Consider the following 18,686-nt stretch of genomic DNA (forward strand, 5'->3'; position numbering starts at 1 on the left):
AAAAAAAAAAAAAAAAGAAAATGGTGAAATCTGGTATACCTTTCTGAAAGCCTCTTTATGGGGATGGAACATTTTCTTTTAACTATGTGAGCTCTTAACATTTCCTTTTAACTATATGAGCTCTTCTGATAGGGATTTTATACTCCAAATCTAGAGGTTATAGTCTAGAAGTTAATTTTTTTTAAAAAAAGGTAAAGATTCGTTTGTATTAGCTTCTTGCTTTATGTCTATTCTCTAGATAAATTTAGAAGAAAATTCTCTCTCCCGCCACTGTTTTTTCTCCAAATTTTATTGCAAAACAATAAAGATAAAGAAATGGGGGGTGGACTGGGTGCCGTGGCTCATGCCTGTAATTCTAGCACTCTGAGATGCCTAGGCAGACGAATTGCTTGAGCTCAGTTCAAGACCAGCCTCAGCAACATAGTGAAACCCTGTCTTTACCAAAAATAAAAAATAAATTAGCTGGGTGTGGCGGCAAGTGCCTGTAGTCCCAGATACTCAGGAGGGCTGAGGTATGAGGATTACTTGAGCCCTGGAGGAGGCTGTAGTGAGCTATGATCGCATCACTGTACTCCAGCCTGGGTGGCAGAGTGAGACCTCGTCTCTCTTTTTTTAATTTTTTAAGAGATGGGGGTCTTGCTTTGTTGGTCAGGTTGATCTTGAACTCTTGGTCTAAAGCAGTCCTCCCACCTCAGCTTCCCAAAATGCTAGGATTATGGCGTTAGTAGCCACCCCTGGCTAAGAGCTCATCTTTTTTTTTTTTTTTTTTTTTTTAAAAAGGAAGTAATTACTACCACATCTACATGCATTTGAAAGTGTGCTAAGTATTGATTTTACAGACAAGTCACTCACCCCAAGCTGTAGCCTGAGGCCTACAAGCTGGAAGTACCTGATTTGGAAATCCAACTCTTAGGGAGTTAAAAGAACTTTTATTTTATTCATTGCTAGTCTTCAGAGGCTGGAAAAGTGCCTGGCACTTCCTGGTGGTCCACAACAAATATTTGTTGAAAAAAGAATCAGTGAATTGACCCTGGCTTTTGCAGGTACTCCTTGCTGCTTTCCGCCCAGCTAATTTCTAAAATGCACCAGACCTTCAAGCTTTTGTTCACAGTAGAATTTCTTACCATTTTCTGAAGGATGTTTTCTTCCTTGTTATTTTTTTCCTTCTCATTAATTATGTAGGTTTGTGTTATTAGGTAATAGTATTTTGAGGGTCTATACATATTTGTCATTTAATGCTATCAAAGTGTTGAATATAGTTTCCAAACTTTGAATTAGTTATTTCAGCTCTATTTGCTATGTTTTTCTTGAAGCAGTGATTCGGTGGCATTTCAACAAAATTAACCACTAACCTTGGCGAGCGCTTCGGTTGATCTTTTGTGTCAAACAGCTCCATCTTGTGAATCTTTAGGGTACTACTGCTGAAAACTGAAAGCCCCAACTTGTTCTTTTCACAGACCTACACAGATCTCTCATTTTTACACCTGAGCAGTGGTACTAGATAGACACAGTTCTTGAAAACTTAGTGGGTAAGGTGAAATTTAGTCAAAAATTGGTTCTGAGGTTTTTCTTTTTTTCTTTTTGAGACAAAGTCTCACTCTGTTGCCCAAGCTGGAGTGCAGTAGCACAATCTCAGCTCACTGCAACCTCCACCTCCTAGGTTCAAGTGATTTTCCTGCCTCAGCCTCCTGAGTAGTTGGGATTACAAGCATGTGCCACCATGCCCAGCTAATTTTTGAATTTTTAGTAGAGACGAGGTTTCACTATGTTGGCCAGGATGATCTTGAATTCCTGACCTCATGATCTGCCTGCCTTGGCCCCAAAGTGCTGGGATTACTGGTGTAAGCCACTGCACCCAGCCTGGTTCTGAGGTTTTCTACCCAGTATAAACAATTAGTGTTAAATTTTCTAAACCATCTGGTTATTTCAGAGAGATACAGGGATAGAGCAGTTTTTCCAGTCCTGGATTTAAGTAATATTTCCATTCTTTTGGTTTTTTTGTTTTATTGGGTAGGTACAGTGTCAGGAGGCTTGGAGCAGACCTATGGATGCTTTAGTCCTCCATGGGAACTTAGTCCCTGAGTATATCATCTATTTTGTAGTAGTCAATTTAAGGCTATAAGCCAATTACAATAGAAGTTATCATTGATTAAAATCTTTTTTAGAATATATTTTCTTATCTTCAAGGTTAAAGTCCTTTTGAGAGGGGATTTATTTCTAAAAACAACCAAATTGGGAGAATAATGTGGGCAATGAAGCTGATGAGTTTTGTTTGATGCTAAAACAGCAGACATGGTCATATATGGCCATATAAAGTATAACCAAGTAATTAGGCTGACTTGGGGTTTGTCTCATAAACCATCTCTGAAATAGAAGCTCCAAAAACATTTTGAGTAATTGCAGTGTCTCTGAAGGAAATAACACTGGCCCTTGGAGAGTGTTTTGAAAATGGCCTTCTTCAGAGGTATAGGTTCTATTGTGTTTATTTAGGAACTGTTTCTTTCCTTCCTAGGAGCATTCTTTCCACTCTCAATTTTTATTATGAAACATTTAAAGCAAATAGAAAAGTTAAAAGATTTAAATAGTAAGTTGGCTGGGTGAGGTGGCTCACGCCTGTAATCCCAGCACTTTGGGAGGTAGAGGCAGAAAGATCACTTGAGGTCAGGAGTTTGAGACCAGCCTGGGCAACATGGTAAGGCCTTGTCTCTACAAAAAAATTTAAAAGTAAAAGTAAAAAATTAAAAAGAACTATACAGTAAGCAATCATATAGTGACCCACCTTGATTCTATAATTAATATTTTCCTGTAATTGCATTATTTCTTCATCCATCATTCTCTTTTTGGATGCATTTGGTTCAAAGTCCAGTTGACTTCAAAGATCTGTTACAATGAACAGTTTAACTTTAGAAGAAATAGGGCATGCTCCCTCAGAGAACAAACTGGCTCCGGTGACCATCTCACCTTCTCTTTGTTTTTTCAGGATGTGTTCCACATGGTAGTTGAAGTACCACGCTGGTCTAATGCAAAAATGGAGGTAATGTTTCACCTTACATTTGAGTCAGACTTAGGATATTGGTTTTGGTCTAGTCACACTGACTTGATCAAGGATGAACCATCTGAACTCCAGGGTTTTTCTGTCTGGTCCCAGTCCATTTCCTAGTTGTATCTCCCATTGCCTACCAGTCTTCCCTTTGGGCTCCAGCTGAACTCAACTATTTACAAATATGCCTCCATCTTTCCTTTCCAACATTTTTGCTTCCAGTGTTCCCAAAGCCTAGAATTACTTTTTCTCCTTTTATTCTCTTTAAGTCTATCACTGACTCCTCCTGAGTCACCCAGCCACAAATAATCTCATTGGAATTTCAGTTGCATTGTGTTAGTTTCTTTCTGATGATACCTACCATCATTGCCTTTTTGTTATGGATATTTATAACATATTTTATATCACAAACTCTTTTACAGTAGTCACATGTTTTGTGTAATAAATACCCAAGTATTTGAATAATTTTAAATTCTGTAAAGGAAAGCTGAAATTGGATATTTATTTTGCCCTTTTAATAAAAATTATGGTATTTTTATTACTCAAATGTTAGAATTTATTCCAGCTAATTTTAGTTTTTGCTTTCTAGGATTAGTAAATGTTCTCTTCCCCTTCTTGATAGTTCCTGTATACCTCACTTAAGCTTTCCACTTAATGGCTGATTTTGGAAGCACCTTTAGTTCAATTATAAAAGTGTTAGGGATAAAATATATCATTAAAGTGGAATTAGGGAACATAGATACCATAATTCATTTCCTCAGATCCTTATTTGAATAGTATTTCACATCCAAATATGCGACTATTTGAAATTTTTTATTTCAGATTGCTACAAAGGACCCTTTAAACCCCATTAAACAAGATGTGAAAAAAGGAAAACTTCGTTATGTTGCAAATTTGTTCCCGTATAAAGGATACATCTGGAACTATGGTGCCATCCCTCAGGTATGTCTTCATGCAACTGCTGACAATGTACTTTTTAGCTTACTAAATATTAACTTACTGCTATTAGTAAAAAAGATTTAAATACCTGTGGAGAGTTTTTACTACGGTAGATTTTAAAAACATAAGAAGGGATAATTAACTCATTTGAATGCTTCCTTAAATAACTTATGTTCAAGATAAACTGAAAAGTAAATATTTACAGTGTTTAAATTCTGATTTGAACATTTATTCTTTTCTGAAATATTTCTTCTTTCTATGGGCTGGTTATAAGCTATATAAATTCTCTACAGACTCAGTTGCAAGTCTATTCAGTCAAGAAAGAGTGTATGGTAGTAGTCAAAAGCACTGATTTTTGGCATCAGACAGACCAGAGTTCAAATCCCAAGATGGCCACTTCCTAGCTTATCTAACTTGCTTCCCTTTCTTTCTCCTTCAGATGTTAATATCGCCCCCCTGAGATATTCACAGTATGTAGTTGGTATGGTTATTTCAAAAACTAAAGCACGTCACACCTGCACACACAAGCTTTCATAGCTGCTGACTTTTATGTTTAGAGTCCTGATTCCTTCTTCTTCAGGTCAAGCTCTTTGTGGTAAAGTAATGAGGGGAACCTGTTTTCTTAAATAGTCACCGCCTTGAGGAGGGGCATTGTTTACCCATTTATTCCCTGTACAATGTCAGTATGTAGAAGGTTCTTATTTAATATTTTGAGTGAGGAATCACTAGAATCTTGTCTATAATGAATAAATTCTGGTTTGGCTAGGCCAATGCTATGGCACTTATAATTTAATACTGGACACTAATTAAATATTCAGTTTAATTTTTTCATCTTGATAAATGGTTTGTTTTTGATTAATCTTGAGGTCTGTTAAATGGAACCTACTGTGAAACAACCTATAAGATAGTGGAACACAGGTCCAGCCCATCTAGCTAGTTAGGTAAACACAAAGTCATTTGCTTGTCTTAATTACAGTGTTTCACCTTATACTTCAATTGATTTGTTAATAGTATTTAGTCTTGATATATCATCTGTCGGAGAACATTGCTGAAATACTTACTCTTCTGTGGGTTGGATTGTGTTTTGTTCATGTTGGATTTGTTAGATGTGATCTTCCTTTATCCTACTTCTCATTTATCTTTTCACCTTTACTCCAGCTTAGTAGACAAACAAATCTAAGTAATGTGTTCCAGTTGGAGGAAAAAAACCAATGCAACAGCTACATTTTAAATCTAATATCCTGGCTAGCACAGGCTATCAGTTATTTTATGAGATGTTCTGCAAGGACCCTGGCATACAATTTAGGAAGGAAAGAAAACCAGTCATGTAAAGCTCCAGAAAATCCTGATTAAATTTTTCAGTCTTAGCTCCTGGTCAGTGATGATACTTTTAACATCAGGACATAACCTTTTGGCTGGGTGTGGTGGCTCATACCTATAATCCCAGCACTTTGGGAGGCCAAGGCGGGAGGATCACCTGAGGTCAGGAGTTCGAGACCAGCCTGGCCAACATGGTGAAACCCCATCTCTACTAAAAATGCAAAAATTAGCCAGGTGTGGTGGCAAATGCCTGTAATCCCAGCTGCTTGGGAGGCTGAGACAGGGGAATCACTTGGACCCACGAGGTTGAGGTTGCAGTGAGCTGAGATTGCGCCACTGTGCACCTTCCAGTCTGAGAAACAGAGCAAGACTCTGTCTCCAAAAAAAAAAAAGTAACCTTTCCATTTTACTAATATTGACTACCTACTTCTGTCTTGGGAATTTATTATAAAGAAAGTCTAAGACCAGGTGCAGTGGCTTATGCAAAGAAAAGGAAAAAAACCACACATTTTTGTTTGTTTTGTTTTTTGTGGAGTTTTTTTTGTTTTGTTTTTTGTTTGTTTGTTTGTTTGTTTGTGTTTTTTTTGAGATGGAGCCTTGCTCTGTTGCCCAGGCTGGAGTGCAGTGGTGTGATCTGAGCTCACTGCAGCCTCTGCTTCCTGGGTTCAAGCGATTCTCCTGCCTCAGCCTCCTGAGTAGTTGGGATTACAGGCATGTGCCACCATGCCTGGCTGATTTTTGTATTTTTAGTAGGTACGGGGTTTCACCATGTTGGGTAGGCTGGTCTTGAACTCTTGACCTCATGTGATCCACCCGCCTCAGCCTCCCAAAGTGTGGGGATTTCAGGCGGGAGCCACCACACCCAGCCTAAAACCACACATTTTTAAAGTAAAGGCTTGGGTCTATATTTGTGTTTCCCTGTTGTCTCAGTTATTAAGTAGTTGGTTTTTGCTTGTTTTAAATAGGATCATTCATTATTTGTTTTAAAGCTTAGATTTAGTTTAGCATTATATGTATAATAGGAGCTCCAGCATTTAATTGAAAATATTGTGTGTAGTTAAGATTCTAAAATGCAAATAAAGAACTAAAACAATGAGAAAAAAGTAGCTGAAGAGTCATAGGATGTTATTCTCAACACGATCCATTCTGTCAGTGTGTATAGGGATAATATACACTAAGTCTTATTTTTTTTAGACTTGGGAAGACCCAGGGCACAATGATAAACATACTGGCTGTTGTGGTGACAATGACCCAATTGATGTGTGTGAAATTGGAGGCAAGGTAATGAAATGTGACATTTTTTTCTTTAGTGTTGAGATATTAATAAAGTATAACAAAGTTCATACTTTAAAAAAATATTGTGAATAAAATACATGAATATTAGTGAAATAATGATATCTCTTGGATATTAGAGGCTTCTGTTGCATTTTAAGAATTTGTATTTTATAATTTGTACATTTAAACCTAGTCTGGAAAAAATGTGTGTGTGCATGTATGATTGAACATATATCTAGAAGAACTGGACATGGTCTGCATTGCTTTAGAAGGTGGATAATTAGTCAATAAGTGAAAGATACCATGAGGGAAATTCCCTCTCAGTATATGCAAAGCTTGCCTAACAATTTAGAATGATCAGTAAATACTGACCCAAACCAAATAACCTCATGAGTTGGAGATTCATGGTAGTAATAACTCCATCAAGTAGGGTTGTTCTAAGATTTTGATTATAGTTATTTCATGATGTCTTTCTCAGGCTCAGAGAAATAGTAAATAACTAAAAACAAAGTTATTTTGTTTTTTAAGTCATAAAGCTTTTAAGTCATTGTATAACTTGCTTAACTCAATGGCTTTAATAAAAGTTAAACCATGTTAAGATACGTATTTGAGATTGTGGAGGACTTATTCTTCAGTATAATCAATGATAGTGCAAAAAACATTGATTACCTTGAGCTACATACTGGTTTCCCTATGACCTGTAAGAAAATAGGACCTGTAAGTCTTATTTTCAACTTTAATAGGACCAATGAAGCATTTACTCACTTAGGTTTTTAAAATTGGCTTAAAGGAACAACCTTCAGGTAAGTTCACAAAAACCTGGCCTCTTTCTTATTTCCATAAGTTAGCCAAGTAAAACTTTCTTCTAGAGTTTTGTTCCGTAATATTGTCCTGACTTTGGCTATTGACTCTCAGGTATGTGCAAGAGGTGAAATAATTGGCGTGAAAGTTCTAGGCATATTGGCTATGATTGATGAAGGGGAAACCGACTGGAAAGTCATTGCCATTAATGTGGATGATCCTGATGCAGCCAATTATAATGGTAAGAAAATTGGAAGAGTCTGAAGTCTTTCTAATTAATTCATAAGCACCACCAAACCTAACCTGTAAGGACAGAACTGTAAGCCCATCCCTTCAAACTGTTCAAGGATGGAGGAGCAAAGCACTGGACAAGCATTATTTCTATGACTGTGCTTATAATTAATTAAGTAAACTTTATCCTTCCTTCCAGGAAATAAAAAATCTGATAGGTTCTGGTTTTTTTGGTCCTTCCCTTCCCTACATACCAGTACTCAGTTGCAATGTTCATTTATTTTAAAACATTTTTTTTTTTTTTTTTTGAGACGGAGTTTTGCTCTTGTTACCCAGGCTGGAGTGCAATGGCACGATCTCGGCTCACCGCAACCTCCGCCTCCTGGGTTCAGGCAATTCTCCTGCCTCAGCCTCCTGAGTAGCTGGGACTACAGGCACGCGCCACCATGCCCAGCTAATTTTTTGTAGTTTTAGTAGAGACGGGGTTTCACCATGTTGACCAGGATGGTCTTGATCTCTTGACCTTGTGATCCACCCACCTCGGCCTCCCAAAGTGCTGGGATTACAGGCTTGAGCCACCGCGCCCGGCTTATTTTAAAACATTTAATTGAGATATTCACATATCAAAAAGTCACCATTGTAAAATGTCCAATTCAGTGGTTTTTAGTATATTCACTAAGTTGTACAACCATCACCACTCCCTCATTGCAGAACATTTCATCAGCCCAAAAGGAAATCCTGCTTCCATGGGCAATCACTCCCCGTCCCCCTTCTTTCAGTCCCTGGTGACTGCCAATCTACTTTGTCCCTATGGATTTTACCTATGCTGTCATTTCATGTAAATGGCATAATGTAGGTGGCCTCTATGTCTGGTTTATTTCACTTAGTGAAATAAGTGTTTTTAAGGTTCATCCATATCGTAGCATGTATCAGCACTTTATTCCCTTTTTTTTTTTTTTTTTTGGTGGTGGTAAAATTTGCATAACATAAAATTCACTATTTTAATTAGAGTGTACAATTCAGTGGCATTTGATTCATTCACAAGGTTGTGTAGCCATTGCCACTAGTTCAAGTCATTCCCTATGCCCTCCTCCTCTCAGGCCCTGGCAATCACTCATCTGCTTTTTGTCATTATAGATTTGGCAATTCTACCTATTCTAGGTATCTCATATACATGGACTGGTGCAATATGTGGATTTTTTTATTGTTGTTTGTTTCTGGCTTCTTTCACTTAATACAATGTTTTCTAGGTTCATCCATATTGCATATTGTAGCATCTGTCAGTACTCCTTTTTATGGCTGAATATTATTCCATTGTGTGTATACACTACCTTTTGTTTATCCATTCATCAGTTGATGGACATTTGGGTTGTTTTGGCTGTATAATGCTATACTGACATAAATAAATAATTAAATAAACAAACAAATAAGGAAGAATAGACAAATCTCAAAGCAGAAGAATTCCAAATAATTTATGTAGATACTCCATTCTCATGGAGGTGGAGTGCCCCCCAACTCCTTAATTGTGAATTGTGCATGGTGACTTCCTTCCAAAGAATACAGTGTGGGTGAGGGAGAGGAGAGGATGACTTTATGGCAGAGAAACCTGACAAACACTGCCTCAGCCAGGTGATGGAGGTCAATATCAGCAGTGATAAGAGTCACCTTGAGAGCATGTTCCCTCAAAATGATGTGGTGTATTTTTGCATGTGTGTGAATTCATTGAAGAAGGACAATTTTGAAAGGTGAGAGTGCATTCACACCATCTGTTTACTACTTGGTGGTATGGCTCTTTTGGTCTGTGTGTGCATATCCAGTGTACTTGTTATACAAGAGAACATGGCGTGCTGTGGTCACAATTAGTAGAGCCAAGCCCATCACTTTGTCAGCACTAACTTACTAAGGCATTATTTCCCTGCAGTTGAGGTGAATAGAACCCTGAAAACTTTCTCAAGGTTGCTGATCCCATGGTGCAAGTAGTGTACAGCTTTCTGTAAATGTCAACCTAAGGCAATGTCTATTGTCGATACTACTGCTTGTCCCTGTGCCATCTCTTCCATTTGCTGTCCCTGAGTTGTATGCATATAACAGAATGTTAAACTTAAGTGTTTTCCTGAGTTCTGTGAACCATTTTAGAAAGTTAGGGAGCCTAGGAGAGAATTGTGGAAACCCGAAATTTATAGCCGATCAGTGAAAAGTACAGGAGGCATCTGAAGTAGAGCAGTCTTGTGAGACTGAGCCCCTAACCTTTGAGATCTGATGCTAACTCCAGGTAGACAGAATTACACTGAATTACTGAGCACCCAGTTGGTGTCTGAATAATTGGAGACTTGGTTCTTGGTATTGGAAAACATCGACATTTGCATGTTGGATTTCTGGATTTCCAAGTTATTTCTACATCGGGTGACGTATTTTATGTAAATTATAAGTTCTTTGAAATTTACTAGTGTTTAAACATTTTCCAGTGCATTCTGTAAGGTTTTCATAATTTTAGTGATATTATGATCATAGAATATATGCTCTTCTTTATGCAGATTATAAATTGGATTAAAGGAATGTCATCTTTCAAAAATATAAATAAGCTTCTTTTGCTGTTGAATGTATTTCTCTTCCTCATAATACTTTTCCTAACTGACTTTTTAGCATGTGTATCTCTGCTTGCACTACAGGAGTTTGTTGTTTAAAGTGCGGTTTGATGACATTAAGGCTAGCCATTGTTGATGGCTATACAGAAACGTAAAGTTTTTTAAGAAGTACACTTTGTGTTGGCCAGAACTAAAGTATTGTTATGTACAATGCCTGTACTATCCAGCAAAGTCTAGTCACATTTAACATGTAAACCATCAATGGATATCAATCTAACACATTTTTCTTATCTTTTAGTATGTCATAGAGTTGTGATCCTCTGACATGTAGCCTTTGCCTCTGGGCCAGGGATAGTAGCTCAAGCCTATAATCCCAGCGCTTTGGGAAGCCAAGGCAGGAGGATTGCTTGAGCCCAGAAGTTTGAGACCAGCCTGGGCAACATGACGAGATCACATCTCTACAAAATATTTAAACATTAGCTGGGTGTGTGCATGCTTATAGTCTCAGCTACTCAGGAGGCTGAGGTGAGAGGATCACCTGAGCTCCGGAGGTCAAGGCTGCAGTGAGCCATGTTCGTGCCACTGCACTCCAGCCTGGGCGACAGAATGAGACCCTGTCTCTGAAAAAAAAAAAAAAAAAAAAGATAACCTCTGTCTTTTTCAGTATATTGTACGCTTCTTATAGGAATTATCTACACTTGCCAAACTTGTTCTTTCATTATGTTGCCACCAGCTGTTTGCTCTTATCTAACAGAGATTACTATGGTACTGATCATTCTCTGTACTTAATGTCAGAGCTATTCTGAGACACTAGATTTCCTTTCAATGTGTATGTGTATGGCCTCTCTTCTCAATAAGGGGCTTTGCTCCAACATAATCTTGAACTTCCATGATAAGTCATTCCACAATTCTTTCAAAATAAGTAGTTGAAATTTTTGTTGAAAGTATAGTTTATGCATCTTGAAATCTGCTTGTCCTCTTTCTTTTTTTTAAAGTCATTCTCACTGTCATCTTACGTTTCTTCTCTTCTTAGATATCAATGATGTCAAACGGCTGAAACCTGGCTACTTAGAAGCTACCGTGGACTGGTTTAGAAGGTATAAGGTTCCTGATGGAAAACCAGAAAATGAGTTTGCTTTTAATGCAGAATTTAAAGATAAGGTAATATGTCATTGAGAAACATAGTTTTAGGCTCATTTGTATTGAGACTTATAATTTAACCATATTGTTACCATCTAAAGATTTCTAAAACAGAAGTCTGAAAATGTAACATAGTCTTGGTGTTTATTTATTCACTTTAATATTCTATTTTTAGTACAAGAAAATGATTCAGAAGGGACAAAGTATCAGGCTTTAGGGAAATGTTGATAATAGAAAAAGAATACTCTGTTATCATTGTAATGCAAATCTCTTCAAATTATAGGACTTTGCAACTGATATTATTAAAAGCACTCACGACCATTGGAAAGCATTAGTGACTAAGAAAACAGATGGAAAAGGAATTAGTTGGTAAGTGTAAATGCTTTGCATGTTTAACACACAAAGCACAAAAGGTTTTAATAATCATATGACACTGTACTGTTACTTTCACTTAGAAAAGAGATACAAGGCTGGATGTGGTGGCTCACATCTGTCATTCTAGCACTTTGAGAGGCCAAGGTGGATGGATCGCTTGAGCCCAGGAGTTGGAGAGTAGCCTGGGCAACATGGAGAAACCCTGTCTCTGTAAAAAGTACAAAAATTAGCTGTACATGGTGGTACACACCTGCAGTCCCAGCTACCTGGGAGGCTGAGGTGGGAGGATCACCTGAGCCTGGGGAGGTTGAAGCTGCAGTGAGCCGTGATCACAACACTGTCCTCCAGCCTTGGTGACAGAGCAAGACTCAGTCTCAAAAAAAAGAGTATGATACAATCCTAATGTACAAAAACTAATTCTCCCAGAAACCTTTTATTCTGTGTCAGGTTAATTTCCTAGAAACCAAAAACATTTTCCTTCCACAAACAGAAGAAAAATGGAAAAGAGTTATACATTTATGTAAAAATGTACAATCCTACGAGTTGACATTTGGCTGATTGCTATGGCTCATTCCTGTAATGCAAGCACTTTAGGAGGCTGAGGCAGGAGGATCACTTGAACTCAGGAGTTGAGACTGAAGGGGGCAACATAGCAAGACCTCATCTCTAATAAAAATTAAAAATATTAGCCAGGTGTGGTGGTGCTTGCCTGTAGCAAGGCTGAGGTGGGAGGATCACTTGAGTCCTGGAGATCGAGGCTGCAGTGAGCAATGATTGCACTACTGCACTTCAGATGGGGCAACTGAGCAAGACCCTGTCTCAAAAGAAAAAAAATATGGAAAAAGATTTGGCTTTTAAGTTAACTTCTCTATTTTGTGGTATCTTACAAATTCTATGAAAGTGATCTTAATGTATGTTAAATAATAGGTAAGCAAAGATCATTCATTTTTCATTTTGATGGGATATTTCTAATTGGGCACATATATTAATACTATAATGATCAATATATAGGAAAACCTGAACTACAGATAAACAAAATCAAATGTATTTTTAAAACATAATCCATATTTTAGACTCAAGTGGGCTAAAAAAAACAAAAAACAAATTAGGATTATATTATATACAACTTGTCTTATGATTTTTAAAATTTACATATAAGCATTTCCTCTTGTCATTAAAAATAAAAGTTTTTTTTTCTCTCACCTAGGCTAAAGTGCAGTGTTACCATAATAGCTCACTGTAACTTCAAAGAAGTGATCTTCTGTCTCAGCCTCCCAAGTAGCTAGGACTACAGGCAAGCACCACCACTCCAGATGATTTTTATTTATTTTAATTAATTAAATTTTTTTTTTTTTTTTGAGATGGAGTTTTGCTCTGTTGCCCAGTGGTGCCATCTCGGCTCACTGCAACTTCCGCCCCCTGGTTCAAGCAGTTCTCCTGCCTTAGCCTCCTGAGTAGCTGGGACTATAGGTGTGCACTACCACACCCAGCTAATTTTTGTATTTTTAGTAGAGATGGGGTTTCATGATGTTGGCCAGGATGGTCTCGATCTCTTGACCTCGTGATATGCCCACCTTGGCCTCCCAAAGTGCTGGGATTATAGTTTTGAGTCACTGCACCTGCCCAACTATGAGCTTTTTAAAAGGTTTTGGATAAATTTTACTGAATTATTTTTCAGAAATGTTTGAACCAGGACTCCTGCCAGAAGTATCTGTTTCAGATATCTCACCAACACTACAGGAACTGGGTTTTTTTGTTTGTTTGTTTCATTTTTTTTCCAATTAGGAAAGATATGTTTCTCCATTTAATTTGCATTTCTCAGCTATTTCAGTGAGAATTACAAAGCATGCAATCTCAGGTTATTAAATCCAAACTTGTTAAGATATTTGAATAAAATTGATCACAAGCACAGCTATGCCTTGGCAAAATAAATAATTAGAATGTTCAATATAGGTGAAAAAGCTTTGGACTAAACTAAACTTGAATGGCACCTGGTCAACCACTTCAACTTATTTTTTAACTCCTGAGAGAGAATTTTTGTTATTTTGTCTTATGACTACTTTTGTTTTATTTAATAGCATGAATACAACTGTGTCTGAGAGCCCCTTCAAGTGTGATCCTGATGCTGCCAGAGCCATTGTGGATGCTGTATGTAAAAGTTTCCTTAAAAAAAAAATACCTAGTTGCTAAAAACTCTGATGCTAAATAAGGAGAGGAAGTACTTGTTTCGACAAATACTTGAGTACCTTCTGTATACATGTTGCTGTATGAAGTCTTGAAATTAGAAACCATGAACACATATAAGTGGACATTTGACTGAGGGAGAAGCTGAAGGAGTGATTCTAATCAATCATAAGTTGGACAGATAGCATGGTAGTAAAATTTGTAAAAATCAAAATGGTTCCAGAATGTACCAAGTAACTTGTGTGCCCATGACCCATCATAAGCCATTTCCACAAAAGAACCAATGGGAATTTACTTGACTTGGTTATAATAAGCAAGGACTGAGGGAGTTATCAAGTTTTAGGTACTATTGCAGGAATGATTTATAATCTAAGAAAGACTTTCATGTGAGGTAGTAAAATTACCTGTCAAAGCAATAATTTTGTTTTTGTACTAATTTTAATTATTTGGTTTGGATTAACCAAACGATTGAATGAGATCATCTTAAATTATTTCCATTTATACTATCAAATAAGGAAAACAAAAGAAAATGAGGTCTGACTTTTTTCCTGCCTTGTAAATGGAGTAGAACAAAGAAAAAAGGACAATTTAATGATGAAGCCAGTATATTTAGATTTATCTTTATTTATGTATGAATCCTGACAAAGGCGAGATTAATAAGAAAAATTGTAAGGGAAAAGCCAGTGGTTAACTATTATAATTTTTCAGTGAGAACACTTTGCCCATATTTTATAAATATGTGTGTATATATAAAATTGTTATATATGCATAAATCAGTTTTTATTTCAAAAAAATTATTCTGTGTATCATAAAAAGTCAAACGGCTTGAATTTGTTAGCATCTCAGCAGTAGAGCAAACCTTCTATTATTCCTACATATTATAAATTATGTTTAGATTCTAAAATTTAGAATAGTCTTCAGATTTTTTAAAATTTTTGTCAGTATGCCTTTTTAGCTTTTTTAAAAGTGAGATTAGACTAATAGATTTTAATATTTTATATTTTAGTTACCACCATCCTGTGAATCTGCCTGCACAGTACCAACAGATGGTAAGATTTCTATTCCAGTAAAATTTCATGAAAAATTATGTACATGTATGGAAAAATGACATTACTTTTATTTGTGGTTGACAAATGATAATTATATATATTTATGGGATAGAGTGTGATATTTTGATACATGTTTACCATGTGGAATGATTAAATCAGGCTAATTAAAAAATCGATCACCTCACATACTTAATCATTATTTGGTGTGTGGTAAAAACATTTGAAATCTATTCTTAGCAATTTTGAAATAGGCATTTAGTGCAACAGATCACTAAAGCTTATTCCTTCTGTCTAAACTAAAACTTGGTACCCCTTGACCATTACCTTCCTGGTTCCCCATCCTTCAGCTCCTGGCAACCACCATTCTACTTTCTGCCTCTATGAGTTCGCCTTTTATATTCCAAATATAAATGAGATCATGTGGTATTTGTCTTTCTGTGCCTGGCTTGCTTTTTGTTTTGACACAGAGTCTCATTCTGTCACCTAGGCTGGAGTGCATGGGCGCAGTGACAGCTCACTGTACCCTCAACCTCCCCAGGTTCAAGTGATTTTCCCATCTCAGCTTCCCAAATAGCTGGGACTGCAGACACATGCCACCATAAACTTGTCTAATTTTTTTATATTTTGTACAGACAGGGTTTCACCATGTTGTCCAAGCTTGTCTCAAACCAGTTCTCAAACCAGCCTGGTCTTGAACCCTGATTGGGCAGGGTTTTGCCATGTCACCCAGGCTGGCAGTCCACCCACTTAGTCCTCCCAGAGTGCTAGGGTTACAGGCATCAGCCGCTGCACCCAGCCACATTCATATTATTAACATACCACATACACAGGAAGAGAGGGAAAGGGGGTAAGAAGAGAAATGTTTCTAGAGTTCTGTAGTGTACATGGGAAGGAAGATGAGCTGCTATATATCACTTTTAGTGCCATACTGTATCATAGTGGTTTCCAAACCATGAGTGCCCCTCTGAGTTTCATGGAGGTGCCTGTTGGACACTGGGGAGGATGCTGAGTGGGCTGGCCTCCACATCCCCATCTGGCCACAGGCTGCTTCACCCAGAAAACAGTTCTATTTTCCTTAGATGTTAGAATTCTCTGTAAGATTTTTCAGGTAAGAAAATGATTCTGCCACTTAAAAAAACAAGTCTGATGGCTGGGTGTGATGCCTCACGCCTGTAATCCTAACACTTTGGAAGGCTGAGGCGGGTGGATCACATGAGCCTAGGAGCTTGAGACCAGCCTGGCCAACGTGGAGAAACTCTGTCTCTATAAAAAAATAGAAAAATTAGCCAGACGTGGTGGCATGCATCTAAAATGCCATCTGCTCAGGAGACTGAGGCACAAGAATTTCTTGAACCCAGGAGGTGGAGGTTGCAGTGAGCCATGATTGCTGTCACTGCACCAATCACCCGGGCAACGGAGTGAGATTTTGTCTCAAAAAAATAAATAAATAAAAGTTTGAAAATCACCCTATACAATTAACATGAAGTATAAGGAAGCCCAAAAGAAAACAGCTGCATTTGCTGTAGAGAAACTTTGTATGTATACCTGTCAATTTTCAAGTAATTCATAGTAGGATTAATTAAAGCAAGTATATTAGTCTTTATATATGTTAGGTGTAATTTTAATTCTTAACAGGAATTCTAATTTGTTTTTCTTTTCACTGAATACAGTGGATAAGTGGTTCCATCAACAGAAAAATTAATGAGATTTCTCTGGAATACAAGCTGATATTGCTGCATCATATTCATCTGGATGTATTCGATGTAAAAGTAGTAGCTTTTCAAAGCTTTAAATTTGTAGAACTCAGCTAACTAAAGTAACTTCTGCTGCGGCCTGACCAATCCAATACACTCAGAATGTTATCTGTCTAAAGCGTTTTTCATATCTCAACTAAGATAAATTTTAGCACATGCTTAAATATCAAAGCTGTTGTCGTTTGGAAGTACTTGTGAATAGATGTGCAAGGTGAACACATATTGGATGTATATGTTACCACATGATAGGAAATAAAATTATTTTGCTGAAACTTGGTTTAGTGTATTTTTATTTTAATCTGAAGCCAGCATTAAGTAGATATGGGTACTTTTTGGTGTTTGTTTTCTGTTGATGGTCTTATAATTCAAATTTATAATTATTAGACAAAAATTGGGTTTTTGGGGGAACCTGAGAATGAAGTCCCTTATATTTATAGTACTCTTGATACTATACTCTAGTACCTAAGTCCTAGCATACCATTCTAAAACAAAAACTTTTAAGTTTCTACCACATTAGCAGAAAGCACAATGTTGCTCACCCTTTGAAATGATATATTAATAGTTATTTTTTTTACTTCTTCAGTCAACTAATTGGACCCTTAAGTTATCTACATTATATTCTAAGTTATCAACTGTACAAACCAGAGCTTGAATGCCAGCCCATCTTCTTGCTAGCTCTGTAATCTTAAATCATACCAGCCACTCAACTTCACTTCCCTCATCTGTGAAACACATTATTCGTATAATGGCATGTAGTATACATTCAGATTTTCTTTTTTCTTTTTTTTTTTTTTGAGGCAGGGTCTCACTCTGTCACCTAGGCTGGAGTGCAGTCGAGGGATCTTGGCTCACTGCAACCTCTGCCTCCTGGGTTCAAGCGATTCTTCTGCCTCAGCCTCCCGAAGAGCTGGGAATACAGGCATGCATCACCATACCCAGCTAATTTTTGCATTCTTAGTAGAGATGGGGTTTCACCATGTTGGCCAGGCTGGCCTCAAACTCCTGTCCACAAGTGACCTACCTGCCTCAGCCTCCCAAAGTGCTGGGATTAGAGGTGTGAGCTACCACTCCTAGCCCATTCAGATTTTTTTAAATGAAACTTTTATTGAGATGAATATAGATTCATCTAAAAAATAATTAAGAGATAATTCAAATAATTCCGTTCACCTTACCCTGTTTCCCCTAAAAGTAACATTTTGTAAAACTATAATGTAACAACTAGGACATTGATATAATCCACCAATCATTCAGACTTCCTAGTTTTACTTGTATTAATGAATATTTATGTGATATATTCTATACAAGTCTATAGCTTAATCACCTATGTAAGCTTATGTATCCTATAAGATACTGAACAGTTTCAACACCACAAGATCTCTCTTGTTCCCCTTTCATAAACACACCCACCTCACTCCTGTCTTCCCACACCACCGTCCTTAACCCCTGGCAACCACTAATCTGTCCTCCATTTATCTATGATTTTGTCATTTCAAGAATATTATATAAATAGAATCATACAGTATGTAACCTTTTGGGATTGGCTTTTCACTCAGTATAATTCCCTGGTATTCCTTCAAATTGCCGCATGTCAGTATTTCATTCTTTTTATTCATTCCTTTTTATCGCTGAGTATTTTCCATGATATGTATTTGTGTTACCTGCTGAAGGACATCTGGGCTATATCGATCCACTGTTTGGCTATTAGAAATAAAGCCACAATGAACATTTTTGTACATGTTTCATGTCAGCATAGAACATTTCTTTCAGATCTCTAGCAGTATAATTTCTGAGTCACATGATAGATGCATGTTTTATCAGAAGGTACCAAACTTTTAGAGTTGTGGTCCCATTTTACCTTCCCAACAGCAATGTCAGAGTGATTCAGTTTTTTTCACACCCTTGCCAGCATTTGGTTTGTCTTTTTTTTTTTTTTTTTTTGAGACAGGGTCTCACTGTCAGCAGGCTGGAATACAATGGCATGATCTTGGCTCAC

The 18,686-nt window shown here is 37.2% G+C and overlaps 1 protein-coding gene across 1 annotated transcript in view; it reads left to right on the top strand.

Annotated features, from left to right (window-relative positions):
* The window catches only part of PPA1 (inorganic pyrophosphatase 1), a 24,908-nt gene extending 7,943 nt beyond the window's left edge, over positions 1-16,965 (top strand). The window contains exons 3-11 of the mRNA XM_017548880.2: positions 2,981-3,034; positions 3,863-3,982; positions 6,494-6,580; positions 7,490-7,616; positions 11,225-11,352; positions 11,615-11,700; positions 13,785-13,854; positions 14,897-14,939; positions 16,610-16,965. Of these exons, the coding sequence (XP_017404369.1) occupies positions 2,981-3,034; positions 3,863-3,982; positions 6,494-6,580; positions 7,490-7,616; positions 11,225-11,352; positions 11,615-11,700; positions 13,785-13,854; positions 14,897-14,939; positions 16,610-16,641 (747 nt within the window). The 3' untranslated portion in view covers positions 16,642-16,965. The remainder of the gene's footprint in view (positions 1-2,980; positions 3,035-3,862; positions 3,983-6,493; positions 6,581-7,489; positions 7,617-11,224; positions 11,353-11,614; positions 11,701-13,784; positions 13,855-14,896; positions 14,940-16,609) is intronic.
* Positions 16,966-18,686: the final 1,721 nt, after the last annotated feature.

Source organism: Cebus imitator, unplaced genomic scaffold (assembly GCF_001604975.1).
Source record: "Cebus imitator isolate Cc_AM_T3 unplaced genomic scaffold, Cebus_imitator-1.0 Scaffold215, whole genome shotgun sequence".
Taxonomy (NCBI): domain Eukaryota; kingdom Metazoa; phylum Chordata; class Mammalia; order Primates; family Cebidae; genus Cebus; species Cebus imitator.